This window comes from Sus scrofa, chromosome 9 (genome assembly GCF_000003025.6).
Source record: "Sus scrofa isolate TJ Tabasco breed Duroc chromosome 9, Sscrofa11.1, whole genome shotgun sequence".
NCBI lineage: Eukaryota > Metazoa > Chordata > Mammalia > Artiodactyla > Suidae > Sus > Sus scrofa.
Window position 1 is genome coordinate 69,006,979 of NC_010451.4, and position 15,175 is coordinate 69,022,153.

At 38.0% G+C, this 15,175-nt stretch overlaps 2 protein-coding genes and 1 pseudogene across 2 annotated transcripts in view; 2 read left to right on the forward strand and 1 right to left on the reverse strand.

The window, feature by feature from the left end:
• The window catches only part of ZNF804B (zinc finger protein 804B), a 516,857-nt gene that overhangs the window by 23,450 nt on the left and 478,232 nt on the right, over positions 1 to 15,175 (forward strand). The window lies entirely within an intron of this gene.
• On the forward strand, positions 7,556 to 8,423 carry LOC100623787 (annotated as a pseudogene).
• Positions 9,484 to 12,263, reverse strand: TEX47 (testis expressed 47). The gene has a single exon (XM_021063359.1). The coding sequence runs from the start codon at positions 12,029 to 12,031 to the stop codon at positions 11,270 to 11,272; it is 762 nt and encodes a 253-aa protein (XP_020919018.1). The 5' UTR covers positions 12,032 to 12,263; the 3' UTR covers positions 9,484 to 11,269.

Consider the following 15,175-nt stretch of genomic DNA (forward strand, 5'->3'; position numbering starts at 1 on the left):
AGCCACAGCAACGTGGGATCCGAGCCGCGTCTGCAACCTACAACCACAGCTCACGGCAACGCCGGATGGTTAACCCACTGAGCAAGGCCAGGGATGGAACCTGCAACCTCATGGTTCCTAGTTGGATTCGTTAACCACTGCGCCACGACGGGAACTCCAGCAAACGGTTTTCATTCACTTTTCTTTTTTAGAAGTTACTTACATCAGAAAATGTATACTGGTTCTTAGCCATTCCAACAAAGTTTGAGATTCAATATAATAATGCTCTACATCTCGGCCAAAGATATTGGTAATGGAAATATCAAACAAGATTGTTCCAATCTGATGTAGCTACGTCAGTAGTTAAAACCACAGTATTTCCCTACAAACTCCACACTTCTTATATGTTTTCTACCTTAGGAATGGTACCATCTTGTTGAAAAAACTAGAAAACTAATATATTCGGCATTTTCCCCTCCCTCATAACCTCCTGATTACCTCTCAGACTGGTCCCCTATATCCATTTCCACTGTCATTAATCCACTTCAAGCTATTATTATCTCCTGCCAGAACATGTGTAACAATTTACTAAGGATCGGATCTGAACCACCATTTTCCCTGCCAGCCCATTCTCCACGCAACAGCCAAATCAACCTGATTAGGCCCTGCTTAACATCTTTGGTGGCTTCTCCTCAGCCCTAAATAAAAATGCCCTGCTCTTTACTGTTTCTTCGGACTCCACGGTGCTACCTCAGTTGCTACTTCGATGTCACAATCTCATATATCAATTCCTGGTTTTTCAGGTTCCCATCCATCTTTTCACTGAAATGGATGCATCCAAGATGGATTTTTAAAAGGAAAACGTTGTTTTGGTTTTTCCACAAATACTCTCTGATAGAGTGGTTTAGTCATCTGTTCAGACATTAGGCTTCAGAAGTTTGATAAAAATATCTTAATCCTACCCTCTGACTCCCTGACTGTAAGATATCATAGACTTTCCTTTGGGTTCTTTTCCTCTTGGATAACAGTTCAAAGGATTCATAGTTTTCCTTTATGATGTACATAGGTTCTACAGTGTAGATGAACGGAGGCCCCCAAAGGAATAAATCACTTGTTCAAGGAACATAATGAAAATGAATAAAAAAGGTCATTTTGCTTTGATAGTCTTTTCACCATTTTTTTTTTTAATTTTGATTTTGGCTGGAATATAGTATGTGCTCAAGAATTGTCACTGTATAGGATAGAAAGTGAAGAATCAAGGAACTAAAATGTAACAAGGTGTGTAGGTTTTATCTCTGATCATGCACCCCTTCTTGTTGAGTAGTCTGTTATTTTTACTTTCAATAAGTAAAGTCGAGTATAAGCTGGGAAGAGAGGGAGGAGCAAGGTGAAACTTGAGTCAGAAAAGATCCCTGAGGAGGTCATTATATTACTGTGCATTTTGGTAAAATGTAAATATGCTCAATATGCAGACATTTGCTTCTTCCTTCATATATCAAGGCTTTATATTTCATGCATTGTTTTAAAAATAACATTCTTAAAAAATAGCTTAGTATTATAAAACAGATCAGAAATGTGACCTACATAGTTAAAATGGAATCAGATTTATAGTTTTATCATAACCTAAGCAAATATAGGTAATACGTATTACTCTCAAGCATATCCCTTAAAGAAGAGATACATATGGCTAGTTAAACAAGGACTTAAAGAACATAAATAAAGCATCTTTAAATATGGAACGAAGGTTGTATACCTTACTCCAAACTTAGAATGTTTTTAATCCAGTGAATTGGGAATGAGCTCCTGCACTTGGTTCAGTGAGTAGTATTATATAAATACAAAAGTTCGACTGAATCACACCCAGAATATATTCTTGGTATCCTTCCAAATTAGGGTGGAAGTAGTTATTATGCTGTACAAAACTGAAGATTTCTGATAAGGTGTATCTGTTATATTTTGACTTGCTATTTTAGGGAGTTTCATGGACAGTAACCAAAACCTGATCAGTCCTATATGGATATTTTAGTATCTTGAAATTTCACAACCATCTTGATAAAAGTACAATTAACCTTATGAAGAAATACTTAGATATTTTAAATGACTCATTTTAAAAATGAGACCCGAAAGATACCAATACCAGAAAAATCCCACAGTAATAGCTTACCAGTGGCTGGCGGGGAAACAAGTGTGAAAATAACCAGCAGTAAGATATTAGAATTGGTAGAATGTTTTTGAGTACCATGTATAATGAAGAAAAAAAGATGTGTCTCGAGCTTTTCAGGCTTCATGGAGGAAATAAAATTTAACTGATAGGCAGAATATTGCTAAGGGAAGTGAGGGAGGAAGTTAAAAGCAGAAAGCATGGAAATATCGGGAAACCACCCAGCACAAGGTGTGAGAAAGGGGATGGTGGATGCAGGTGAGGGTGGGTAGTTTACTAAGCAAGGGCTGGAGAATTGAGAATTGAGGCTTTACAGATCATGATCGAACTTTGCTTTTTAGCCTGAAGATAAAATGAAAGGCACTGAAGAATTTTGATCAGAGGACTAAAATTTCTTTGTGCTTCTGTATGCCAGGATCTTTACACCACTATGTCATGCAATATCCATAACTAATCTTATAATGTAGATACTGTTACTCACTTTCATCTTGCAGATGAGGAAACTGAGGTGTGGAAGGCAATTACACAAAACAAATTACGGCTCCAATGAGCTTTCAGAACCAGCTTTCTTTTTTCTTTTCTTTCCTTTCCTTTCCCTTCCTTTTCTTCCTTCCTTCCTTCCTTTTTTTTTTTTTTTTTTTTTTTAGGGCCACACCTGCAGCATATGGAGGTTCCCAGGCTAGGGGTGGAATCAGAGCTACACCCCAGCCACAGCAAAATGGGATCTGAGCCACATCTGCAACCTACACCACAGCTCACTGATTACTCACAGCAACCTACTGAGGGAGGTCAGGTCACCAATCCACATCCTCATGGATACTAGTCAGATTCGTTTCTGCTGAGCCAGGGCGGGAACTCCCCAGAACCAGGTTCAATATAGCAATTCTATACTATAGGTGGCTCTCTTACACCTTGCGCTATACTGCCTTTAACTTTGACAGAGATAGTACATAGACTAGAAGAATGAAGAGGAAAACGAGAAGATTGAAGTGAGGGAGATCCCTAGGGATGGCACAGAAACAAAGCCAGGCACCAGAAATGTTTACTGCGGGAAAATGGGTGGAGCTTGGATTAATTGGCGGTGAGGGAGACAAAGAGGAAGGGAGGAAATTAGGTCAATGTTCAAGTTCTGACTTGGCAACTGTGCAGAGAGCGGTTCATTTGACAGCAACTGGGGAGTGTAAGTAGGGAGCAGACTGAAGGCATGGTAGTGGCTAGGAATGCTGCTTTCTATCCAGAGCGCACGGAATCGGAGGTCCCTGTGGAAGTCCGGTTGGATGTCTTGGAAAGGCATTACGTGTGGAATGGAACCAAGGATGGGTGTGGCAGGGAGTGAAGAAAACACTAAGAGTAAAATCCTAACCTTGACCAACATTAATTATTTAGTGATGAAGTGAAAATGGGGAACTAGTGTTACCAACACTTGCTTTTACTGTTGGCAAATCACGGAATGTCTTTTTCTGCAAAACGCGGGGGGCGGGGGGCGGGGGGCGCAGGTGTGCATAGCACAAACATTGGACGGATACCTTTGGAGTTTCTCTTTATCTTTTCTTAAAAACTATGCACTATGTTTATTGTATAAATCCAATCAGCAGGTAATGTGGAAATTTACGTAATTGACCACAAGGGGGAGAACTCTAATTCTACATGAAGTCACCACAATGTGACATAATCTAAAAGTACTCGCTGCAAGCAGTTGATGATAACGTTTCCCATTTCCACTTCCTCATGGAAGTCGGGGGAATTCTATGCTAGGGATAGATTTTACTAAATTGAAGTGTGGTTTGGTGGTGCTAAAGTTATGACAAAGTCACTGAAAGTAAGAATCTATTTGTATTAAGCAATAATTCTCCATGAAGGAATCCAGATGCTCCTTTAATTAAGATGAAGACTGTAGAATTTTAAAATTCACCCTGGGAAAGTTTTTCCTTCCAAACAACATTATTTCAGTTGTCCTTCAAGAAAACTATAGCCTTCCTAAAAGTCCTTGGTTATGCTGAAAGAAGAATAAAATTGTCAGCCTGTCAGGCTACTGTAAAGATATCTGTATCAAAATAAAAAGGATTAGAACAGCGCTGGCCACACCATTTAAATGTTGCATGTTCCTTGAATACTTATATATGTGCATATGTTATATATTTGTTATGTGAATGGTGAATGCTGTAGGTTCAGTATTAAAATTCTCATTATCTGTTTGGTTTAACTTCTGTGCTCTGGTTTTATGTAAATTTTTATTGTAAAGAACTACAATTCTTTAGTTGAGAATTACCTTATGAGGTTTCCTAACCTTTAATGAGTCACATTTTTGGACTTGATGAAAATAAATTGCATTGGTAAGCTTCAAGGAGAGTATTTCTGCATTTTATCAACATACTGAAACATACGTAGCTAAATGAGGATGGTCCACTTTAAAGATGTGACATTGGTGAGCTACATAAGACACTCAATAAAGCAACTCTTACTGGAAACATGTTTGTGTTTCCCCTTAGATGCAGTGTCCCCCCTTTTAATATGTTCAGTGACAGCAGATCTTCTTTTGAGAGTATGCTAAATATTGAAAAAATGTTTCATGAATGAAGATTGACTATTAAGGTCACCAATCAAGTTGGAGTATATATTACTTGGGGTTAAAAAAATTAGATGTGGCGTTCCCGTCGTGGCGCAGTGGTTAACGAATCCGACTAGGAACCATGAGGTTGCGGGTTCGGTCCCTGCCCTTGCTCAGTGGGTGAACGATCCGGCATTGCCGTGAGCTGTGGTGTAGGTTGCAGACGCGGCTCGGATCCCGCATTGCTGTGGCTCTGGCGTAGGCCGGTGGCTACAGCTCCGATTCAACCCCTAGCCTGGGAACCTCCATATGCCGTGGGAGCAGCCCAAGAAATAGCAACAACAACAACAACAACAACAAAAAAAGACAAAAAGACCAAAAAAAAAAAAAATTAGATGTAACTAAAATGTTTTAATTCCCTTTGAGTTATAAGCCTCCTTAATTTATCTTCCATAAAAGAATTACAAAATGTGTCCAGCAATGACGCTGTCACTGAAAGAAATATAAACCATCCTAAGATGACTGCTAGAAAGGGTAACTTTCATTGAACAGACTCATTCTGGAGTGTTCACTGAAATAAATAAATAAATAAATAGTTTCATTCATTTATACTCACTTTGTGCTTATTTTCCAATTATTTGCATAGTTGATGTTTTGGAAATCCCTTAAATGTAAAATAACAGTATACTAAGTAAATTAGTGTTTTCATTTAGTATTTTCATTTTCTATAACTACTTCCAAAAGTCATTCAGGCTTTTTTGTTTTTCTTTGGCTAAATGGATTTTCTATCAATATTTTTCACACAAGCATCTATTACAAACAGATAAAAAAATCTATGCTAGGCAGTGTGCAGGATATACATTTCACTTCTGCTTGTATGCCCAGTGATTACCTAATGACTACCACAGTGCTTGCCCCCCTAGTAAATATTTAGAAAATATTAGTTGCATAAATGAATGAATAAATGATATGAAATTATATATATATATATACATACATATATAATTATTCCTGTTATATATTAGTGTTCCGGACAGTTGCATAAATATCCACCCTAAACTTAGTAATTTAAATCATCAGCAATCAGTGCTGTTCACAGATCTGCAAGTTAGACAGGGCTCAGTGGGACCAGATCATCTCTGCTCCACGTCTCCAGCAGTGCAGCTAGTCTGGCTGGAAATCCAGGCTTAGCTGGAAGGCTAGAGTCAGGAATCGCCTAAAGGTTCACTTGCTCACAGGTCTAGTGGCGATACTGGCTGTTTGCTTGGGACCTTGACTGGGGATGTCATCTGGGAATCTGCTTGGATTGCTCACAGCATATTGTTAAGGATTCAGTCAAGTGTTCAAGGCAAATTATATGGCATTTTTAAGATTTTGGAAGTCACACTGCATCACTTCCCTTGTACTGGTGGTCGAAGCAGTCACAAAGGTCTGCCTGATTTCAAGGGTACGGTATTTAGAAGCTGCCATGAGATGGGAGGTGTGTTAAGTTCACATAGTAAGAAGGGCAGGCCCAATGGGGTGTATTGCAGTGGTCATTTTTGGAAAATATAATGAAAATATAATGTATCATACTTTTGTATACACAGTTTATTTGTAAACTAGTTCTACTCACTTAACTTTAGAAAGTATTTTTCCCACACCAAACTATCCCTGCTAAATGGCTTCCATCTGGTCTAATGAACATTTTTGGTTCATTTTTTCCTTCCTGTTTTTGTTTGTCTTTGTTCTCTAAATATGCTCCTCTGTCCCCCAAAACATTTTCCTCACATACATTCAAAGCATAAGACTGAGGCTTACTCTCTTTCTCTTTTTTCTTTTTGTTTTTCATGCCCTGGAAAGCATTTACTCTTAACTTCACTCATTTTGTCACTGAACATTTACTATCAGTTGGTGCCTTTGCACAGTTGATAGAGTTAAAAACAAAAAGACAACCTCCGGAATGAGAGAAAATAGTTTAAAATGATGCAACTGACAAGGGCTTAATCTCTAAAATATGCAAACAACTTATACAACTCAACAACACAAAACCAACAACCCAATTGAAAAACGGGCAAAAGACCTGAATAGACATTTCTCCAAAGAAGATATACAGATGACAAACAGGCACGTGAATAAATGCTCAATGAGAAATGCAAATCAAAACTACTATGAGGTAACACTTTACACCTGTCAGAATTGCCATAATTAACAAGTCAACAAATAACAAATGCTGGAGAGGATGTGGAGAAAAGGGTACCCAACTACACCATTGGTGGGAATGTAAATTGGTAAAATGGTACAACCATTATGGAAAACAGCATGGAGGTACCTCATAAAACTAACTATAGAACTACCATTTCTCCAGAAATCCCACTCTTGAGCATATATCTGGATAAAACTTTCCTTAAAAAAGACACATACACCCATATGTTCTTTGCAACACTATTCACAATAGCCAAGACATGGAAACAACCTAAATGTCCACTGACAGATGAATGGATTAAGAAGATGTGGTATATACACACAATGAAATACTACTTAGCCATAAAAAACAAAATAATGTCATTTGCAGTAACTTGGATAGAACTAGAGACTGTCATACTAAGCGAAGTAAATCAGAAAGACAAATGTCATATCACTTATATCTGGAATCTAATATATGGCACTAATGAACCTTTCCACAGAAAATAAACTCAGGGACATAGAGAACAGACTTGTGGTTGCCACGTAGGAGGGGGAGGGAGTGGGATGGACCGGGAGTCTGGGGATAATAGATGCAAACTATCGCATTTGGAGTGCATAAGCAAAGAGATCCAGATTATAGCACAGGGAAATATGTCTAGTCAGTTATGATGGAACATGATGGGGGATAATATGAGAAAAAGAATGCATATATATGTGTTACTGGGTTTCTTTGCTGTACAGTGGAAATTTATAGAACATTGTAAACCAACTAAAATGGAAAAAATAAAAATCATGTAAAACAAACAAAATAGTAATTGTTGAATATTAGTTGTTTAATATTTACCAAATTGAGAAAAAATGTTTGTAACTTATATACTCTTTTTTGTTTGAAAGGATTACTTCCAATTTTCTCTAAAAAATACTCTTCCTGTTACTAAATTTAAAGAACGAAACTTTAAAAATTCAGCTTACCTTTCCGGCAGTAACGACATCCCTACAAGAATGTGCCTCTTGCAAAGGATCTCCTCCAACCCTCTCCAGAAGAGGAGAAGAGGAAACACAAGAAGAAGCACCTGGTACAGGGTCCCAATTCCTATTTTATGGATGTGAAATGCCCAGGATGCTATTAAATCACTGCCATCTTCAGCCACATACAAACAGTAGTTTTGTGTGTTAGATGCTCTGCTGTCGTCTGCCAGCTTAAGGGAGGAAAAGCAAGGCTTACAGAAGGATGCTTCTTCAGATGTACATGGCACTCAAAGCACCCTGAATCAAGATGAATGGGAAACAATCCCAATAAACATATTTTGGATGCATCCTGTTTAGTGTGTTGTTTTACTGGAAGGAAGTTCCTAACCCATGTATTCAGGGGCAACCAGAGAGTGGACTCGAGTCATTTGGGGCAATTTGTGAAATATAATGAAGGCAGTTTCCAAGTCAAAAGTCCACAGTGTTGGGAGTTCCTATCATGGCACAGCAGAAATGAATCTGACTAGGAACCATGAGGCTGCGGGTTCAATCCATGGCCTTGCTCAGTGAGTTAAGGATCCTGCATTGCCGTGAGTTGTGGTGGAGGTCGCAGACATGGCTCAGTTCTGGTGTTGCCATGGCTCTGGCATAGGCCAGTAGCAACAGCCCCAATTACACCCCTAGCCTGGGAACCTCCATATGCCACGGGTGTGGCCCTAAAAAGACAAAAGACAAAAAAACCAAAAAACAGTTCACGGTGCTGAATATAAGGACTCCTTACCCAGAAAGAGGAACTCTCTTGATGCCAACACTGCAAAGACAGTAAAGAGGAGGATCTGGTAAGAAGCCATGTACTTCTGGAGGACACCTGAACCTTCACATTGATCTACGTATTGCAGGACAAAAGAAGATAATAGTTATTTAATACATCCAGGACAGATATTAAGTTAAAAAACTTGTGCGGTCTTAAGAGTTAGCTAAAGCACTCAGAACCCAGCCCTCTAGGAAGTTCTTTTGCTTCTTATCAGAAAAAAAGAGGTGAACTGTACTTGGCTTCTCCATCTCTTTGGCTTTTTATTATCTCTAATGCAATAAACTATAATTCTTGAGATCTTTTCACCTTACGAAATAATATTTAAATTCTCTGCCACTTTAAAATGCTTGTTCACTTTCCTGCACACTTAACTCCTGGTGACATGCTGCCAAATTTGTGACAGTCTATGGTGATTCAACTTCCAATTTTAATCCCTTTAACCTGAAACATTTCTTTTGATCATCAATGACCTCTTAAATCCAGGGGCCACCTGTCCTTTTTTTATTCAAGTAACATTTCTAGGGAACATTGTGATTTGTATATAGCCTTGTCCTCAATAAAACTTTAGTCTTATGTCTTTGAAGCAAAAAATAAAAAAATAAAAGTTCTGCTTAAAGTGAAAAATGCGGAGTTCCCGTTGTGGTGCAGTGGTTAATGACTCCGGCTAGGAACCATGAGATTGCGGGTTCGGTCCCTGCCCTTGCTCAGTGGGTGAACGATCCGGCATTGCCGTGAGCTGTGGTGTAGGTTGCAGACGCGGCTCGGATCCCACGTTGCTGTGGCTCTGACGTAGGCCGGTGGCTATGGCTCCGATTCGACCCCTAGCCTGGGAACCTCCATATGCCGCAGGGGCGGCCCAAGAAATAGCAAAAAGACAAAAAAAAAAAAAAAAGTGAAAAATGCCATTCTGTTTCTAAGTCTTTATTACAACATTTAGAAATAGAAATGGTCTTTCCTGAAATTTGATTATGATACAGAGCACATGATGACATTATCTGCATCTGACAAATTTGAGGTGTATATGGAGATGGCTTTTCCCACCACTGAAAAATCAAATAAGCAATATAAAAATGAAACTAAAGTGATATAACATTATTTCCTCTATTAAATCCAAAGTCTATTTCATAGGATATTGAAGCAATTTGGGATACATATCGTTGTAGTAGGTTTAATTGCTTAAAGAAACTAACATTTTAAATAGTGCAAAAAAGCATTAATCCAGGAGTTCCCATTGTGGATCTACAGAAATGAACCCGACTACCCAAGATGTGGGTTCGATCCCTGGCCATGTCAGAAAGCATGGGGTTCAAATCACGAAGATGTGGGTTCGATCCCTGGCCTTGCTCAGTGGGTTAAGGACCTGGCATTGCCATGAGCTGTGGTGTAGGTCACAGATGCAGTTTGGATCCAGAGTTTCTGTGGCTGTGGCATAGGCCATCAGCTGTAGCTCCGATTCAACCCCTAGCCTGGGAATTTCCATGTGCCTTACCTGCAGCCCTAAAAAAGAAACAATGAAAAAAAAAGGCATTAATCCTGATTAAAGGAAGGGAGACACCAACTTGAAATAAGTCATGTAGAAATTGCAAATAACCAGTTGCTCTCTGGGAAGTAAACTGAAAAAAAGAACCCATTTGTTTATCTTACATAGACTTATTTAGAAATAGCTTTCCCAAATGAGCAGGTATCGTGTCTTCTCTGGACCCTGACCTATCCATGTCATCTGGCAAATGTGTGTTATATGAAGGGTGCTCAGGAAATGATTTGAACCCCATGCTTTCTGACAGTATATTTTCTTGTCATCTCAAAAAGCATTTCATTGTGTTTCTCTTTCTGATTTACTTCACTATATCTAATCGCTTGGGATAGAACATGATGGAAGATAGTATGTGAAAAAGAATGTATGTATATATGTATGGCTGGGTCCCTATGTTGTACAGCCCAAATTAGACAAATTGGCAATACACTGTAAATCAACTATTCTTTAATTAGAAAAAAGCTATTGTTTTCTTCAGCTTTAGAATGGCTTCAATTATATTATCCAGACTGCATGAGCTTTGGAACTATTTTCAAAGTGTAGGTTTTGTTCTCTGAGTTCAGGAATCATTCATACAGGGATTACTCCCTCAAGTGTGCTCTTAGAGTCTTTCCTACATATTCTTACTCTAATAATGATCATATCATACATCATGTTTTTGACACATACTTGCCTCCAACCTTAGGTTGCAAGCAACTCAAGGCTTGTATTTTTCCCTGAAATTTTCTACTCTCAGAACACAGTACTGCGTGTTGACAGCTGCTCATAGAAGGTTGAGAGAATGAATGAGAATCTGAAAATCAAGTATTTGTCCTTTTCATTAACAAATTAAATCCATCAAAATGATGTTAACCTTTGAGAAATTATGACCTTATTCACCTCCTTCACCTTTATATAATGGATTCAACTCAATATCACATCAGATATATTTTCAAATTTAACTCAACATAATCTGTAAAAATTCATCTATTATCTTTGTGTGTGGTTGTGTTCTATTTCTTTAGCAGAAAAGTAACTTGAGAAATATTTTCCTTTTATTTAAGGACCATAAATTCCTTGAGAGATTTGATCCCATTGACCACATCATTTCTCTTAATCCTAGAAACGGGAAGGAGCGGGCCACACCACCTCAGAATCCAAGGTGACATGTATGGGTTTATTATATAAGTTTATGAAAGTTTCTGGGTCCATAAATTCTTCAGAATTGCATAAGTATTTTATTATTTGTTCTGGAAGGAGTAAGTCAGGTGCAATTTGGTGCAAATTATCACCTGGTCCTTTAGTGCCCACTTTAACAGTCTTAAAAATGTGGAGTGCTAGTTTATGAGTTTGGATGAGAAATTCTGTGATGACCTCTTGTAAGGACTGTGACTGTGTCACATCATCAAGATACATGACTGGTGCTTTTATTACTGAAATATACCATTGCATAAAGAGCCTTGTTGGGATATTGTGGGATGTGACTATAATTTTCATTCCTTGGATAAAAAATTCAACTTCATCCTTTTCATGGTTAAGATAGTCTGAAAGAATTTGATAAAGAGTATCATTGGAGGACTCAAGGATATGCAGGATGGAAGTAGGATATATGAGCAGTAATCCTGTCACTGCTTCTCCTAGGTGACGTTTCAAAATCGACTGAAACACTTGTTCATAGTATTCAGCAATATCTTTTTTTTCCATGTTTGCTGTTATCTTGGCCACGAGGAATATCCTATGAAGAAGGAATTTCTTTAGTTGTAGTCTTTGCTTTTCTTCCTGTAAATGCAAATAATTACTGCGTGGAACTTGTGGCATTAGAATAGATTCCAATGGAGAATTCTTTTTGTTGGTCTTTCGGGTATGGGCAGAAATGGACATGATGTGTCCTATTTATTCTTCTAGATGACTGCAGTTTTTAGCTTATTACAATATTTACATTATCAGGATACCTCTTCAATGATTAATTCTTAGTTTTGCTGTTCTGACAAAAGAAAAAAGTTTACTCAGTTTATCAGATGCTACTGAATTACAAAATCCCTTCCCAGTGTTATCAATAAAAAATATTTTTTGAAGTTAAAGAGATTGTTGAAATAGGAATCAAAGCATAGAGCCTTTTTTTTTTTTTTTTTTTTAAAGGCTGCACCCAGGGCGTATGGAGGTCTCCAGGTTAGGGGTCTAATCGGAGCTACAGCAACAGCAACATCAGGTCTGAACCAAGTCTTAGACCTACACCACAGCTCACAGCGATGTGGGGTCCTTAACCCACTGAGGGAGGCCAGGGATAAAACCTGCATCCTCTTGGATGCTAGTGAGATTTGTTTCTGCTGAGCCATGACAGGAACTCATAAATTATATAGAGTTTTTTAAAAAAAGTTTACAATGAAATAACTAACACATTCTAGGGAAAAACTCTCCAATAAAATGAGGGGTAGGGAAAAGATAGAACTTACTCTAGAATAAGTTGACTATGTTGTTGTTTACATTATTATTCTATTTTCTAATTTATAGTATTTTTTCTCAGCCTCTTACTCTTAAATCATACACACACACACACACACACAGAGGAATACCTACTGATACTGACAGTAGCCTTGACATCTATTAAAATATTTTCATTTATGTAATGATGAATACAGATTGCCCTTTGTCAAACTAAAAAAGGTATTTGTATGATAATTTCATAATTTATTTTAAAAATTTAACTGATCAATACATTTTTAAAAATCTGAGGATTTCTTAACTACTAATTGGCTTTTTTAACCTTTACCAAGTACACTAGAAGCTAATAGTATTGCTTGGATCATTACAGTAAACTTTTAAAGTAACAAACAAGTTTTGGTTCTACTTTTTTAAAATTCTTATTGATAAACCTCAGAAATGGCTCTTTTTTCTTCCTTCTTTCCTTTCTTTTTTCTTTCTTTTTTTTTTTTTTAGTTGTTGTTGTATGGATCAAATAAAAAATTCTGTTACTTTTAACTTAGTCTTCTTACGGATCTCCTTCCCTTCCCTGCAGGCCAACTTAGGATTTCCTTCTTTCTTCAAGTGCTTCTTCCTCTTACCTGTCCTCGAGGTCCTGCTTATCCGCCACCATTCCTCCAACTGTCAGTGTCCTGGGTGCTCTCAACTGTCCTGTATTCTATTCTGGTTCCCATGGTGCCCTGGAAAATCAGGATGTCAGTGGTTTTAAAGGGCCAGAACACACTGGCAACTCTGATTTCTTAATTTAATGAAAGTATCTCACTAGACACCTTAACATCATGGCAGCGGGTTTAGGGGTTCTTTTCCGGGATGGCTCATTTTTACCCAGCAGCCTCTGTTAAGGCAGATAAATGGTGGACCTGGATATCTTTCTAGTCACCCTTTTCTTTTTGCTTTTTGTCCACAATTTATAAAAGAGGAAACCAAAGTGTAGATTAGTTACATACCATGCAAAACTCTCTCAGCAATTTCCCTATCCTGGTAGATAGGGTAAAGAAGTATTTATGCACTAATTAAAGACTATTAGAACACACACCAGATTCTGTGTAATGGCAACTGTTATAAGAAAGCTTTTCTATAGAGTTTTGTTTTCTTAAATTAATGTGAATTTAAGTTATTTTTGGAACAAAAATAATGTATTTTGAAATTGCATTCTCTAAAATATAATTTTAAAACAATTTAGAAAATGCCCTTGTTCAATTAAAAAAAAAAAACCTTAAACCTTAGAGTACGTTTTTCCCCACTGTTTTGTGTATCCAGACTAATGATCTGGTTTTAATAATATGCATTGATAAACCATCCCAGAAAATGGAGGTTAAGAGGTGACTTAGTAATTCCTTAATTGTGTGGTACCTAAAAATTGGCTGTAATTCCTCACTATGGCTCATTTAATTAACCCCTGAAACAGTACGGTCTTTCCCAAGATGCACAGAAACTTCTCCTTGCCCAGTCCAGGGATTGTTGTTTTCCACCTCATTCCTACTGCTTTGCAGAAAGTAATTATGTTGACAACCTCTGTATAGCCTTCTCTACTCCCGTGGTTTCTATGGCTCTACTTTTCTGCATTTCTCCCCAGATCTCTATTTGTGGCCAAGCCCACTTCTTTCTCACACCCGACTTTGGCCAATGCTGAGGCTCTGTACTCATCACGCAGCTCCTCTCTCACTTTACCTCGTTGCCCAGTTAGCTTAGCATCATCTAGATTTCTATTTTGTGAGGTCACGTGGATGGTCCTTAAGGCTATTCTTGCCTCCAAATAGAATGAATAACATTGGCCATGGAGTTTTCCTACTGAGTTGAGCTGTGGACTTGGACTCCTTCCTTCTCAGTCTAAGGCTCAAGGAAAATACAACTCATTTGTTGTAAAAAGAAAAAAAAAAACTGAGTTATCATTTCAGTATATTTTTCTGTATAAAACGCTCCCAGTTTGTAATCTTATTTACAACTCTTCTCCTTAGATGTACCTCTACCTTTGCGAATTGAAAATGCCAATATTTTATAATTTTCTTGACATTTTCCTTTGTGAATACTCAATTTGTGGCTCAGTTGATATTTTTTTTTCTCATCCTTGGTCTTATCTTTTCATGTGTCCTAAAAAGCCCCCCCCCCACACAATTATATTCCGTTACTGAGTTACTGAATCTTTTTACTCACTTTGAAATGTATCTTTTTTTTTTCTTTTTAAGGAGTACTGCAGCATATGGAAGTTCCCAGGCTAGGGGTTAAATCAAAGCTGCAGCTGCTGGCCTACACCACAGCCACATTGGATCCAAGCCACTTCTGTGACCTACACCAGAGCTCATAGTGATGTCAGGTCCTAACCCACTGAGGGAGGCCAGGGATCAAACCCACATCCTCATGGATACTAGTTAAATTCATTGCCATTGAGCCACAGTGGGAACTCCCTGAAATGTATCTTGATTTCCTGAATCCTTCATAGTCCTAGCTCTTACTTTGAATTATAAGAGACTTTGACCCTCAATGTTTTTCTAGATTTTCCCACCTCACCTGTTCAGATAAGAGCATAAGGCCCTATGATATGTG

What these genes read in the sequence shown, in the direction of transcription:
- TEX47 (XM_021063359.1), bottom strand. Translation starts at nt 12,031, where the DNA reads ATGTCCATTTCTGCCCATACCCGAAAGACCAACAAAAAGAATTCTCCA.